Source organism: Neovison vison, chromosome 3 (assembly GCF_020171115.1).
Source record: "Neovison vison isolate M4711 chromosome 3, ASM_NN_V1, whole genome shotgun sequence".
NCBI classification, from domain to species: Eukaryota; Metazoa; Chordata; class Mammalia; order Carnivora; family Mustelidae; genus Neogale; species Neogale vison.
The window spans coordinates 199,367,298-199,382,349 of record NC_058093.1 but is presented as its reverse complement, the minus strand read 5'-3'; the positions used below and the strand labels follow the sequence as shown (position 1 = coordinate 199,382,349).

The 15,052-nt window shown below is 44.6% G+C and overlaps 1 protein-coding gene across 1 annotated transcript in view; it reads right to left on the bottom strand.

Annotated features, from left to right (window-relative positions):
- TMEM132B (transmembrane protein 132B) overlaps positions 1-15,052 on the bottom strand; it is a 94,934-nt gene that overhangs the window by 39,284 nt on the left and 40,598 nt on the right. The window contains exon 3 of the mRNA XM_044243538.1: positions 1,664-1,807. Coding sequence (XP_044099473.1) covers positions 1,664-1,807 — 144 coding nt within the window. The remainder of the gene's footprint in view (positions 1-1,663; positions 1,808-15,052) is intronic.

Sequence of the window (15,052 nt, the reverse complement as noted above, 5' to 3'; positions counted from 1 at the left end):
AGGGCAAGGCTTGTGTATGCTTTGAAGCCAATCCCCCTCCTGTCTCCAGTGAGAACTAGCATTCCAAGCCCAGGAAGCAGGCTGTGCCAAACTTGGGTTTCCTAAGGATTAACTTTTTTTTTTTTTTTTTTTTAATTAAGCCTCACAGACACATCAAGTCTTCTTTATCAAAACCATCTCTCTGGCTTAAGGCGCAGCCTCCTGTAGGGTCACCACAAGAAGAAATCAGCCCCTTCCCAAATCTTTTCCACCACAAGGAGAACCCTAGAGGCTTTTCTGTCTACCACCAAGTTCTTCAGCCTGGGACCAGTTTCATTCCCCCTCTCAACAGGAAACTGTGGCATTGAAGGGAGACAGAACCTACTGCCTTATTCTTCTAGAATGAATGGATGGGCCTGGGGGCCTCCCTTAGCAACCTGAGAGAGAAAGCAGAGCTCTGAAGCTTCAATTCCTTTCTCCATGAGGGTCTGTTGCAAAAAGAAATGGCCAACCAGTGTGCCAAGAAAAAACAGGCAGAAACTCTAAATTAGGAAGTTCACACAGACCCCTGCAAAGAACATGAAATAATCCGTGGGCTGATTCCTGGCTGAATTTGGAGTCCTAAATACAGCTAATTAAAATGAAGAACGCAGAGGAAACGCCCCATAGCCAGATTACCTAATCCTGTACTCAAATTAAGTTAGGAGGCACACGGAGGAATTTTTATTTTAATGGCCAATCTATTTTAATTTTTATTTATATTAACAAAAAATTAGCACACTGAGACCATGGGCTGTAATGTCTTTATAAAGGGGTACAGGGACATATGGGTTATTTTAAATAAAAGATTTAAGAGACAACCTGTGCAAGGACACTCGGCCCCTCCCCTCTGCTACCGGAAATGTCCCATGTGAAAGATGCCTTTCCGGGTACCAGGAAGTAAAGAGACATCCTCATCGCTGAGCTTGGAAATTTAGAGAAAGTGGTAAGAAGGACAAGACAGGCATACAAACATCCCTTGTTACTCTTTACTACGTTACTACCCCAGCCCACATTCTTTCTAGAATTCCTTACTAGGTGTATGCCTCAGGTGAGCTGGTCAGAGCACCCGTCTGGTAGAATTCCTTACTAATTGGAGCCCCAAAAGGGAAGTTTTCGTTGTCTTATCAAGTCCTCCCAGATTCATTGTCTCCTTGTCTAAAAGTACAGAAATTGCCTGCCACGGTCATGTCTTTAGGTCTCAATTTTTTTACTGTGCCTCTGCGCACACTACAAAAAACTTTGGGGTTTTTCTCCTGTTAATCTGTCGTGTGTCAATTTAACTCTTAGTCCAGCTGGAAGCACATGAAGGGTAGAGGAAGAATTTTTCCTTCCCTTCAGAAGGAAAGAAAATCTGTTGAGTAAATAATATTATTTACACAGAAAGTTGGCAAACATTGAGATGACATACGATTGCTAAAATTAGGGAAATATTGTCCTATAACCAAAAGGAGGGAAAGAAAATTATTTCTGTTAAGACGCCAGGGGTCCCCACTCTGGGGAGGGAAACAGGAGCCCTCCAGAGGGGTCAGTCCCCTCTCCTCAGTGTGGTCACCCTGGCTTCAGCCCCAGGAGACCCTGGGACAGAGGGATAGGCCCCCAGAGGACTGGATCCCTGGCAGGCCCGTGGCAAGGTCCCTTGTACCTTCACGACGTCTTCATCCGCAGACCTGCACTCCACAGCCTCCAGCACATCCACCACGGAGCCGTCCTCCTGAATGCCCACGACCTTGACGGGAACCGAGACAGCCTTCCCGGTGAGGACGGCCGTGTTCAGCACCTCCGTGTCCTGCACAGGAGAGCAGAGGATGCAGGTCACACACAGGGAAGCCCACGAGCAGGCAGGGGCCTGCCAGCCAGATGAATTCCACTTTAGCTCACGCCCTGCCACTAAAACTCCATCTGTGAAGACCAACTCCCCAAGCCCCAAAACACGGAAATTCCGGAGTCAGGAGCATTCCCTCCCAGACCAACCCTAGGAAGCCTGACCGCTAGACCTCCTTCTCCACCCCCGGGGGCAGGGGCCTTGTCATGTCCCTCTAGGACCCTTCCCACCACCCCCGCACCCCACAGCCTGCAGCAGGGCTCACACACCGGCCAGAGTGCCTTCCAACATTCGCCAAATCTCGACTCGAGGCTCACTTGGTAAGTGACTGTCTATGTGCAGAGCTTATTAACACAGTGAACATAACCTCCGTGTCGCTTCAGATGAGAAAGACACATAACGGGGCACCTGGGTGGCTCGGTCGGATAAGCTTCCAATTCCGGATTTCAGCTCAGGTCATGATCTCAAGGTCATGGATTGAGCCCTGCGTGGGCTCCACACTCAGTACAGAGTCGGCTTGTCCCCTTGCTCCGCTCCCCACACCCAACCCCCACCCCCGCTCACTTGCTCTCTCAAATAAATAAATAGATTTTAGAAGAAGAGGACGAACAACAGCACAGGCAACAGAAGAGAACTAGTCCTACAACGTCCACCTCTGCCCTCCGGAGCCCAGGGCCACTGGCCTCCCTCTCCCCCAGGCCCAGGCGTCTGTGAGCACCGGCTTCACGTCCTTTTCTCACTTCCTCTGCCGATCCCTGGGGCCCCGTCGGGTCCGCTTTTGCGACTTGTGTCCTGCCTCTCACCTTCTTGCCATGTCCGTGACCACCCCCCACAGCCACAACGGCCCGCAAACCATCTCCCGTGTCCCCGCTCCCCACGACAGTTGAGGAGGATCTTTTTTATCTCGACGGGATTCAGATCATTTCTCCCCTAGATTGAAGCTCTTTGGAAGTGTGCTCTCTTTGTTCTTAAGGTAGAGTCCACGCTCCCCTGCGGCGGTGATCTGACCCACCCTCCGGCTCTCGCGCCCTTCCCACGGTCCCTCCCCATGGGGAGCCTCACGGACTTCTCTTCTCTCCCACCGCAGGGCACTCTAAGCGTGACTCCTCCTCTTCCCACACAGAGCCCTCCACCACGCCAGCCTCTGCTCCCGCCGCCCTATCTCAGCCTCCACGCCCACTTCCTTCAGAGGAATGGGGTTTTTCTGCCCTCCACGGTGTGAATGAGCACCGTCTAGTCTGCCCTGCATGGGAAGAACCACTAATGCTCCCCTTATGTTTCTCTCGCGTTCATGTTTCCATCTCTAACGACTCATTAGACTGTAAACTCCCCAAGGGTCTCAGCCACCTTTGCTCTGACCTGCCTTGCCTCTGCAGAAGCAGGGACGGGCTCTGGTGTGTAAGAAGCAGTGCAGAAGAGAGGTCACAGGCACGGGCTCTGGAACTGGACTGCCTGGTTTTGAAACTGGCTCAGCCTCTGTTTCAGTGACGCCATGAGGTCAGGGCTGCTTTTCTGCCATTCTCTTGGCCAGTCCCTCAAGGGAGCAAGATGGCGCCCATCACACCAGCCATCTGTCCACTGTCTCAGCAGGGAAAAGTTGGGAGGGGGAGAGAGTGCACCTGCTGCATCTACCCCTTTTCATCAGGAAGTCCAAAGCTTGTCATATGGCCAGGCACCTGCAGAAAAGCCTGGGAGAGCAGGTGTCTGTAGTGGACCTGGCAGGACATAGGGTGGGTAAATGTCTTTTTATCGTCCATCACCAGGTCTGCCACAAGTTACTTACTTCTCCCTGTCCCTGAGTTCCCTGATCTGGAATATGGGGGTAATAAAACTATGTGCTGTGTGGTGACCTCATGAAGATTTAATGAAACTATCTGTGTACAAAGCTTAGAACAGAATTCCCATATAATGAGCAAGAAGAGCTCAGTAAATATGGGTATTGCCATAGACACTATGAGAGATTGGCTCCATGAGTGAGTTAAAGTACTACTGGGTAGTTTCACAAAGGGAATCTGGTGAAGTTGCTCCTTCCATTCTTGTCCAAAGGGAAAGCCAATTGGAGAAGCCGGTGGGAAGCTGGGCGATGGGGCTCAGCAGTGAGATCCCCCAAACATTCGATAGTCAGCTCCACCAGAATCAACCCAATGGACAATTATTTCAAGTGTTCTTTTCATTCTTGGAGCACCTAATCTCAGCTCAAGCATTAAGTGGGTCCCACATTTGATTTTCTAAACCAGCCCCTCATTATCCACCTTAAGCCTGAATATGGATAAGAGATGGAGTCAATGAGTGATAATGATGATGATGATAGGCAGTGTGCTTAGTACTTCACATGTAATTAATTGCTCACTCAATTTACTCAACAACCCTTCCAAGATAATTCCTAGTATTACTCCCAGTTTATAGATTTATTATTCATTGATAGAAAACCTGAAAAATAATAGCTACTTGTCAATAAAAAATCAACTTTGTAATGAACAGTTATAAACAATGCCAACCCAATCTGAGTAAGACGAAAAAATAAGTTGGGATTTTTTTACATATGTCCTCTCCTCTGTATGGAGTCTCAAGGAGTTGAGTCCAAAAGCATGTAATTCTAGTCCATGTTCCTGAGTATCCCATTCCCACCAGGGACATGAACCATACGTACCTTTATATTTAAGGGATACAGCAAGGACAGGAAGCAGAAAGCACTACAGAAGTTGAGATGAGAACTCACCAAAGGTTGGATAGTGATGTGGGTCTGGGTGTGATTACAGTGTGTACAAAGAATGGAGACTACATCACGATTCCAGAACAAATGGCCAAATTTTATTCATAATGCAACTGAAGAAATCCATATGTGTGTTTGCTGTGTGTAATGGGCAGGCATTAATTTTGCCTGATGAGCATTCGTGGATGCTGAATGTCCATCCAGCCTTCTGTTTGTAATGATGACATTTTATTTTCCTTTGGGCATATTCCTACTTTGTTACCAATTAATGTGGCTTGGATGGTGCTGATCTCAGACTACCAAGTCAGGCTTCACAGATGAACACATGACCCAAATGTGGCCCAATGACATATGCCAATGTCATGTCCTGGCAGACTGATTCAAGTGAAATGCAAACAAAGGAAATCAAAGACAAGAGTAGGAGAAGACTGATTCTTGGGAAAGATTTCTGGGTTTCTGAATCCAGCTATGTCTCTGTCTGCTATCTTTGGATATTTTGATATATAAAATAAACTGCTTTACTTAAGCCAATTTTAATTGTAAGCCAACTCACAACTGAAAGTTTTCACAAATACACATGTAAATAGGCAACATGCTATGCTCTAAAATGAACACCAATCTTTACCCTGTAGAAGATCACAGCCTTTAAGGAGGACACCACAATAATTTTATCAATCTGGGTTTCAAGGGAGGTGACTTTATTTCTCATAGCAACCAATCACAACTCATCCAAGCTTGTGATTTTATCTCAAATACCTCTGCAGCCATGTTTCTTCCTTTAGTTTTTGACTATGTGGCTAGATTTTTACAACCATGTTTTCCAGTGTCCATCAACAACCTTCCCCCCAATCCCAAAGGCAATCCTACCTGCCTCTGACACAATGAGAAAGCAATTTATCTTGTTAAATATTACATTTATATCATCCCCTGGTGCCACAGACTGCTAGAAATTCACCATCTATCAAAATACAAGTCTTTTATTCTGATCCTATTTGTGCAAGCTCCAGGTTTTATCTCTTGAAAGCGTATTTATGCTCCTTCATGAAGATGAGTTTCCATTAATATTGCACACTAGAGCAGCATCAGTGAAAATGGCAGAGTAAGTAAATTCAAAAATTCTCTCCATAAAAGCAATGAGAAAACTGGGGGGGGGGCTCAAAAATCTTTTTTTTTTTAGAACTCTGGAAAGAAAACAAAGGCTTATGCAACCAGGAGAGCATTTATTCAAGAAAAATGGCTGAATCTTGGTTAAAAAAGGAGAACTTTGTGACATTTTAACTTGATTTATTCCCATCCCCTACTTTTCAGCCCTACAGTAGCTTTAAAAAATTATAGCCCACATTCACAGTCAAAAGCACTGGATTTGCAGTACCAAAGCCACTGGAGAGAGCAGATCAGGGCTGGAGACCTTTCAGACCCTAATTCCCAAGAATTGCCATTATTTGACTTGCCTGATAGCCCCCTGGAAGATCCCACTTGCAAGGCTGTCAGTATTTGTCTTGAGTCTGAGTTCACCAGTGTGAAAAGCTTTTTCCCCAGAGATATTTGTTAAAAGCAATTATAGACAATTGTTTAACTTCATAGATGCTGCAGGTGGTGAATAAAGTTTGGTACAAAAAAATGGGCAAAACCTTAAAAGGAAAAGATGATGAATGAGATGTGCAGAGGTGTTTTAAAAAGCTAATACCTGGGGGGGGGGCGGGGGAGGGGTGTGCCTGGGTGGCTCAGTAAGTTAAGCCTCTGCCTTCAGCTCAGGTCATGATCCCAAGGTCCTGGGATGGAGCCCCGCATCAGGCTCTCTGCTTAGCAGGGAGCCTGCTTCCCTATTGCTCTCTCTGTGCTGCTCTGCCTACTTGTGATCTCTCTCTCTGTGTGTCAAAGAAATAAATAAAATCTAAAAAAAAAAAAAAAAAAAGCTAATACTTGGGTCTCAAAAAAGACCTGAGAAGGCTCTAAGTTCTCATCTCTTGATGATTTTGAGGTTCTATGAAATCAGGAAGTGAAAGCTGAGGTGGCGCTGTCAAATGCCTGGCTAGTATTGAAACTATGTCCCAACACACACAAAGAGGCTCTTGGTAAACACTGGGACACTTACTGATTTCAAGTGTCTAGGAAAATCTCTGCCCACAAACTGGCTGACTACCCAATGGGCCAAACAAAGACTTCAGCAACCACACACAACAAAGAATAGAGACTTAACAGAATTGTTCATGAAAACCACTAATCAAACTACTACAACAAACAACAGTAAACATAAACCCAGGGAAAAAGAGTTTACCTAATTTCAGAGTTGCTACATTATCCTATTTAAAATTCTCCCTTTTCAACAACAACAACAAAATTAGGAAACATGCAAACAAACAAAAAAGTATGGCCCAGTCACAGGACAAAAAGCAATCTAGAAGAACTGTCCTTGAGGAAGCCCAGATGTTGGACTTACTAGACAAAGATGCAAATGTTTTAAATCTATTTCAAATAATTCAAATAACTAAAAAATAAAAAAATAAAAAATTTAAAGAACCGAAGGAAAGTATGAAAAACGTGCCTCCCAATGAGTGAATGCCAATAAAGAAATACAAATTATGAATACTTATGAACAAAAGAACCAAATGGAAATCCTGGAATTGAAAAGCACAAAAATGCAAATGGAAAATTCACTAGTGTGTTCTCCCATAGGAACAGAGTAGAAGTAGAACAGGAAAAGAGGACAAATGTGGAAAATCCACAAACATGTGGAAATTAAATAGCCTCCTTTTAAACAATAAACAGTTCAAAGCAGAAATCACAAGGGAAATTAGAAAAATGCCTTGGGCTGAGTGAAAACAAAAACATAACATACCAAAACTTATGAGATGCAGAGAAAGTAGCACTTAGAGATAAATGTATGGTTCTGAATCTGCATTGTAAAAAAGAAAAAAAAAATCTCAGACCAATAACCTAGGCTTTCACCTTAAGAACTTAGAAAAAGAAGAGCACACTAAACCCGAAACAAGCAGAAAGAAGAAAGAAATAAAGAACAGAATGGACGAAGAAAGCATAGATATAAAAGGCACAGCATAAGGAATAGAGTCTGTGATGTTGTAATGGCGACGGACCAGGAGAGAGGTAGCTCTACTTGTGGTCAACATACCATAATGCATAAACTTCTAAAACAGGAACAAAACCTCAAAAGGCATGTACATTTTTCATTTTAATAAGTACCACAGATTGTTTTTCAATAATGTAGTAACATTATCTATCAGTAACACATGAGACTGTGGCTCCATATTCTTGCCACCATTTTATGGGATCGATCTGTTTAATTTTTGTCAGTATGAAAGGTTAAAAAAATGGCATTTTGTTGCTACTTTAATATTTCTCTGAGCTCAAAAGTAAGTTGAACATTCGTTTTGTACTTTTATTGTCTATTCTCTTCTGCTTTCCTGTGAATTGCTTGAATATATTATTTTTCTAACTATTCTTTCCTTTTCCTATTTGCCTGTTTGTATTTTTTAAATGAGTTTCTTAGAGTTCTTTGTATATTAGTGTTTTGTTGGTTTAGGATACCATCTGTGACAGAATTGGACAAGTGAAGAATAGAGTGGGAATGAATAGTAGAAGGAAGATAAAATGAGGAAATCAGTGAAATTAAAGCAAAAGTAAGTTATTGTGTAGAGTAGCATCAACAATAACAAATCACTTAAAATAAATTTAACCAAAGTATAAGAATGTACACGAACACTTTGAAATATCGTTGAAAAGAAGAAAGAAAACCTAAATGAATGTAAAAACATCTTGCCTGCATAGATTGAAATAGATAATCATGTTAAGATGATAATATTCCTCAAAGTGATTTATGTAGATGATGCAATCACCACGAAACTTCCAGCTGCTTTTTTACAGAAATTGACAAATTGATTTCAAAATCCATATGGAAATGAAGGGACTCCAGTACTCAAAATGATCTTTGGAAAGAACAAAGCTGGAGGACTGACCCTTTTCTGAACATAATTGATTTTCCAGAAATACAGCTTCACATGTTCCATTTCCAGCCAATTGATTTTTGGCAAGGGTTCCAAGACAATTCAAAGATTTCAAAGAATGGTCTTTTCAACAGAAGATGCTAGAATAACCGAATATCTACATGGGGGAAAAAAAGCTAGACCCCTACCTCACACCATGTACAAAAAAAAAACTAAAAATAGATCAAAAACACAAATGTAAGAGCTATGAAACTCTTAGACTAAGACATGAGTGTAAATCTTCATGACTTTGCATGGCATGATCCTTACTCTGGACTCAGGTTCAGAGTAGCCACTGTCGCTGTGGCAGAAAAAAGGGAGAGCATGGGGTTTTGTATTCTTAGAGCTTCTGACTAGACCTGAGCTCATCATTCCACACAGGTTTTATGGCCCATACCTATGTTCAAGTAGACAGTGAAATCCAGCCAAACAAAGTGCTCTAAAAAAGAGCTTGTGGGTATGTCTTGTTTGTTGGTCATCTTTTTTTTTTTTAAGTTTTTATTTATTTATTTACTTGAGAGAGAGAGAGCGAGAGACTGAATGCACACTCATAATGGGTGAAGGGGTAGATGGGGAGGGAGAGAGAGACTCTCCAGCAGACTCCATGCTAAGCGCAGAGCCTGATGCAGGAATCAAACTCATGACCCTGAGATCATGACCTGAGCCCAAACCAAGAGTCAGATGCTTCACTGACTGAGCCACCCAGGCACCCCATCTGCCATCCTTTTAAATCCTTTGAAAAGATTCTAATTTTACAGGTAAGGAAACAGAAGCATGCCACACTATTATTAACCACTATATGGATCCAATTCATTGTTTGACCTGCCGTGTAATATTTTACACCATGTGCATGTGCTAGTCGCTCCTCACCCTCTCTCTACCCTCCAAGCCCTTCACAACCACCCACCTGCTTTCACCTCCACACATTGGCTTCTCCTTACATTTCATATAAATGGAATCGTATTATACATGTCCTTTTGTGTCTGGCTTCTTTCACAAAGCATGATGTTTTCAAGGCTATTGGTAGTCTGTGTCAGCACTTCATTCCTGTTAACAGCCGAGTATTATTCCATTGTATGCACAGACCCACACTTCATTTATTCCTTCATTAGTTGGTGGACACTGGCTTGTTTCTCTGTTAACCTGGGTCCAGAGAAAGGGTAAAGCAGTGCAAAGCCTCCAGCTGAAGTGTCTTGGACCTGCGGGGTGAGTTGTTTTGAGCTATGAAAATCCAGGAGTTGCATATAACTTTCAGCATACTCGCTTGACTGTATGCTCTCGGGCCAAAGATTAAAATATGTGTAAACACATACTGAATTCTAGTTAGGTGTATTTTCCACAACAGTGTGGGTTAGCAATTCCAAAACTACTTTAGGGCATTCGAGGACTGAGCAAACAAGATATGTTGGTGATAATAAAGGCCAATTCTCGCACTGCTAGAGAATTGAATCTGAAATGGAAAAAAGAGGGGCAACCAGGTGGCACGGCCAGTTAGGTGTCTGACTCTTGGTTTTGGCTGGGGTCGTGATTCTGGGGTGGTGAGATGGAGCCCTGCGTGGAGCCCCAGGTCGGGCTCCACACTCAGTACAAAGTCTGCTTGAGATTCTCTCTCCATATCCCCCTCCGTACCTCCCACTCATGCTCTCTCTTTCTTTCTCTAAAACAAATAAATAACATTTTTTAATGGAAAAAAGAAAGGGTGAATGTGAATTCTGGTCATGAATTGGAAGTGGGGGTACAGTCATCAACTCACAGGGGACGAGTGTGTGTGTGTGTGTGTGTGTGTGTTTATGAGTGTGCAAATATCGGTGTGGATTTAGATCATTCTCCCTCGTTTTCTTTGCTCAGAGGCTTCTGATGCAATTACACCTTAGCAATCAGCACACCTAGACCCAGATTTTAGCTCTAAGTATCTTCTCCAAGAAAGGAAAACAGAGCTCCTCAGAGAAATGGTTGATTCTAGGGCCGAAGGACAGAAAGCACAAGATAATGAGCCCAAAATATATCATAGAGCCAGAAGGGAACAGTGTTGGAACAAATGTCAAAAGGACCCAGGAGGCTGCTTGAAGGAGCTCCCACTGGCCAAGCCGGGAGAGTCTTACAGCACTATAAATAACTGTAAGAGTCAATTATAATAATGTAACATATTATATGACATATATGATATCCAATAAGCTTCTGAGTCCATACTGATACAAACAAACAAACAGGGGAGAAAGGAAACATCATCCTTAGGGTAGAATTCCAACTAACAAATGAAAAAGCTAATGATGACATTGAAATATCACCATCTGGCAACCAACATTTATTACCGTAACTGCTTCAGGCAGGAGTCAGCATGCACGCCACCGGTAATTAAAAGTACGATCAGAAACAGGATATTCAGATAGTGCCAACCTGTCCCTATGCACGAGATCTACAAACTTCAGAGAGAAAAGCAGGATCTAAATGGCACCAAAATCCAGCATATATCGCGTCATCTACATGATCGAAGATAACATCATTTCACGGGATAAATAGACATCCTAAGAAAAGGACGTAACATCGCTTCTGAAGCGTGTCCGAAAACAGTGCATCTGACAATAAGGAAATACCCAAGTCACATTTGGGGGCAGGTTTTATGAGACAGCTACCCTGTGCATTTCAAAGGCTTCCGAGTCTGAATCTGGCAGATTGAGAAATGCCCAGACGCAAGAGGACAGGCAGACATAACAAATGTACAGGTGGTCCCAGAACGGCTCCTCCAACAGAAAAACAGGCATGTTTCTTTTGCTATAATGAGTACAAGTGGGACAGTTGAAGAAATCTGAGTAAGGTCTGGGGCCGAGGTAATTCTCTGTATCAGTTATTAACCTCCTGATTTGGATGATCTCCCTCGACCTGTGCAACAGTGTTGGAGAAATTCACGGTGAAGCATCTGGAGGTAACAGATCATCATGGGTGGGACTCAAACGTTTCCTAAAAACAGGAATAAGGCATGTTCGTGTAGAGAGAGAGGATATTGCCATCTGGGGAATGTCGCTGAAGGCATTTGGGAAATGCATTTATTCAGACTCCCGGGAAATTTTTAAATAATATGAAGGACCAAATCAGTGAATAAGTGCATAAAGATACAGGACATGGCTGGTGCCTAATGACCGTTGTTTATGAAAAGGAACTTTCCTTAAACACTTGGGTAAGTGCCGGGCGCCGTGCTAAGTGACATATGTGCGTTATCAGTTAATAATGATGCATATTTATAATAAATACAATATTATAGGTGTTGACATCTAAAAGTGAACATCACTGAAGAACAGCTTGCTACATCATAAGTACTCGATAAAAATTAACCGGTCTTATTCATATCTCACTCCATCCTCAAACGTCCCTACTGAAGGATTGTTATTTTCATCCTCCCCGTGCAAATGAGGAAATCAGGGAGGGCTGGAAAGGGTCCTCCAATCGGCTGGAATCGCTCTGGTGCTAAGCAGTCAAGCTGGGATGTGAACAAAAGCACGCAGACACCAAAGCCCATCATCCCGGCCGCCCTGCTACCTCTCCGCTCCGCTCCTCACCTGCAGAACGAAGCCAACACTCCCATTTCTTTGCCTGACTCAAAAGCTGTAAGGATAAAAGACAGAACTGTACAAGCTTTGATTTGAACACCTCGTAAAAAGATATTTTACAAATGCAAAACTTCAGGTTTAGTAGAAACAGCCGCGTAGCCCCAAAGCCCCGGGTAGCTGTTTCTGTCTAGCTTTTTAAAGACGTTTGCATCTCTTTGTCTCTGTCTGTTCAAATTGAGCTCATGCGTTGTTGGTGATGCTCTCTAGTTTTCGGTCTGGCCCTCCCAACACCATGGGACGCTTCAGACCTTGACGTCCCCCGCAGGCTGTGCAGGAGGCAGTGGTCTCTGTCCCCACACAGCCTCCTGGATCCTGTCTGTCATTGGCTCAGATCTGTGCCCTGTGGACCCTCGGGCTTCACAGAGAGGTGTCAGGACTCAGCCACATGTATCCTGCTGTGTGGGCGGTGGACAGAAACGTGGCTGTGAGGCCCATCGGGAAACCACCTTCGCTGCATGTGACCCCCTAGCCCCGTCCATTATGTGGCCCTAACCACCTCGCTACTCCTAGTCACGGGCATGGGCAAGCTTGCCGGGCACCATGCGTGGCTGCTGGTCCCACGTCCTTCCACACAGCTTTGGTCTCTTCCCTCCACGCGGCCACCCAGGAGACATCGAACCTCACTTCCACGGGGACACATTGTATCAGCTCCTTCCGAGCGCCATCCTGTTCGAAATAACTTTCTCCATGTTATTTGGGGACTCATAAAGAGCTGAATTTTGAAATCACTTACTGCTTTGTGGCTAATAAATTATTAGAATCCCAAAATAACTATCACGTGGCAGGAACTGGGCTGATTTCAGAGTTATGTAATATACAACAGTGGGATTGAAAATCATTGTTTCAGTTGGAGCCGGCGTCCTTGTTTATCTCCGAGTGACAGACACATCGGTCTTGCAGCTTTAGAAATTAGAAGTCAGGGTGTCTGAGATCAAAACGAGGTCAGAGTTAAAGTCCCATTCAGAGGTTGTCACCCCGTGTCGGGGACCAGAAGAGGTAGGCTGCTGGGCCTTGTGGACTCTGGTCCAGACCCTCCCACAATGGATGAGCGGCTGGAATGGAACCTTCTAGAAGCCATATGTGGTCATGGTATGGGGCTTTCCCAAAGCTCAGGGAAGAGGAAGACAGCGTCACGGACACCATGCAGTCACAGGGACACACGCAGAGCACAGAGCCGTGGCTGCCCCCAGCTCGGGCGGGTCCTGTGTTCCTGTCTCCCAGCTCTGGGTGACAATTACATGTGTTTTCTCTGATTTCCTTCCTCCGTTACAACTGTAACCTGTACATGGTGCTTCTTTGTTGCCTGGGGGGAAGGAACCCTCCCATCCAGCATGAGCCAAGCTGAAGTTGAACATACCTTCCGGTTGCCAGAGGACCAGCAAGCAGACAACATCAATGAAAAGCTAAACCAGATCTGATGCGCCTCGGAGAGAAACACTCCTGAGGTTAAGCTCGGAAACCCAAGGCCACAAGGTGAAGTCTGTTCTAACCTGAACAACCCCCCGTACGGCGGCTGTGGACCGGCTGGTGCCCCATGATGGCACTGCACAGGAGAGCCCGGGCTGCCGGCTTTGGGCTGATTCTCAGTCCCTCAGGCAGGCTCCTTCCAAGTGAGGATGGATGGAGAAGGAGGGAGGGAGGGAGGACAAGGACAGGAGTGGGGAGGGACTGAAGAGAGGGCATGGGAAGGAGGAAGAACTTCTGGTCCAAAAGAGAAAAAGGCAGACAGACAGAAAGACTGAGAATGTACAGTCCTAAAGAGAGGGGGGACAGACAGACAGGGAGATACACAAAGACAGACCAAGCTAGACAGACTAGGAAGGGGCAGAGGGGCAGACAAATGAGGGAGATGGCAGAAAAGACAGGGAGCTAGGGAGCTGGTGAAATCAAGGCCGACGGTGACTGGCAGGAAGAGAGCAGAGTCAGGAACAAAGAACACAGGAAGCACTCAGACCTCACATCCGAGCACAGGGCTTTCTGCTCTGTACAACGGGTGGCTCCGTGTCCACCACGGGGCTCACCTGTCCCGGTCCAGCCCTGCCTCGTGTAGCCTGGGCCAGAGGATCATCCCTACACACCAGGACCCTGGCAAAGCTCCCCTGAATGTGGGGTGTGCTTGCCCGGGAGTTTCAGCAGAGTGACATCCCTGGGCCTCCCTCTGGAACACAGCAGAGCAGAATCATTTGTTCAGTACATACTCAGGGCATAAGGGGGAAAAAAAAAAACAACAAAATCTGAAGATGCTATGGCATAGTTGTGGTATGTGGGCACTCTTTATACTTCCGTGTTTCATTAATAGAACTCTCATAATACATTTATGAGGAGGAACCCTAGTCATTCCCATTCTACAGATAAGAAAACAGAGGCACAAAAACTCAGCCAAGATTTAATTATTGAATGCTGGACCCAGAACTAAAACCCAGAAGTCTGTGCCCATAGCCATCATGCCATTCTGCTTGTTAAGAAGAATATAATATTGGTACTTGAAAAGCATAGAACACTGTGCCAGACAGAATGCTAAGCCCTTTCTTGATTCCTTCATTAATCCCCAGAGGGAGGGCCTTTTTTGAGTAGTCTCATTCCTATACTGTTTTTACACATGACTCTATTTTATGTCCTAGAAATCACCACAATTTGGAAATTACCTAGCTTATTTACTTCCTTTTGATCAGCCTCACCCACCAAAAATTAATGCTCGGACTTTTGCTTCCAGTCATGACCCAGTAATGTCCCACCTGCTGTAACTGGAAAAATCAGAGAAAACACATGAAACAATTGTTCTCAGACACTATGAAAACCAGTAGAAATAAAGAAACATGAAGGTGAGTCCCCTGGTTACTGTAAGAAGAGTAAATTCAAATCATACCCCACCCTGTTGTTGAGATCAGAC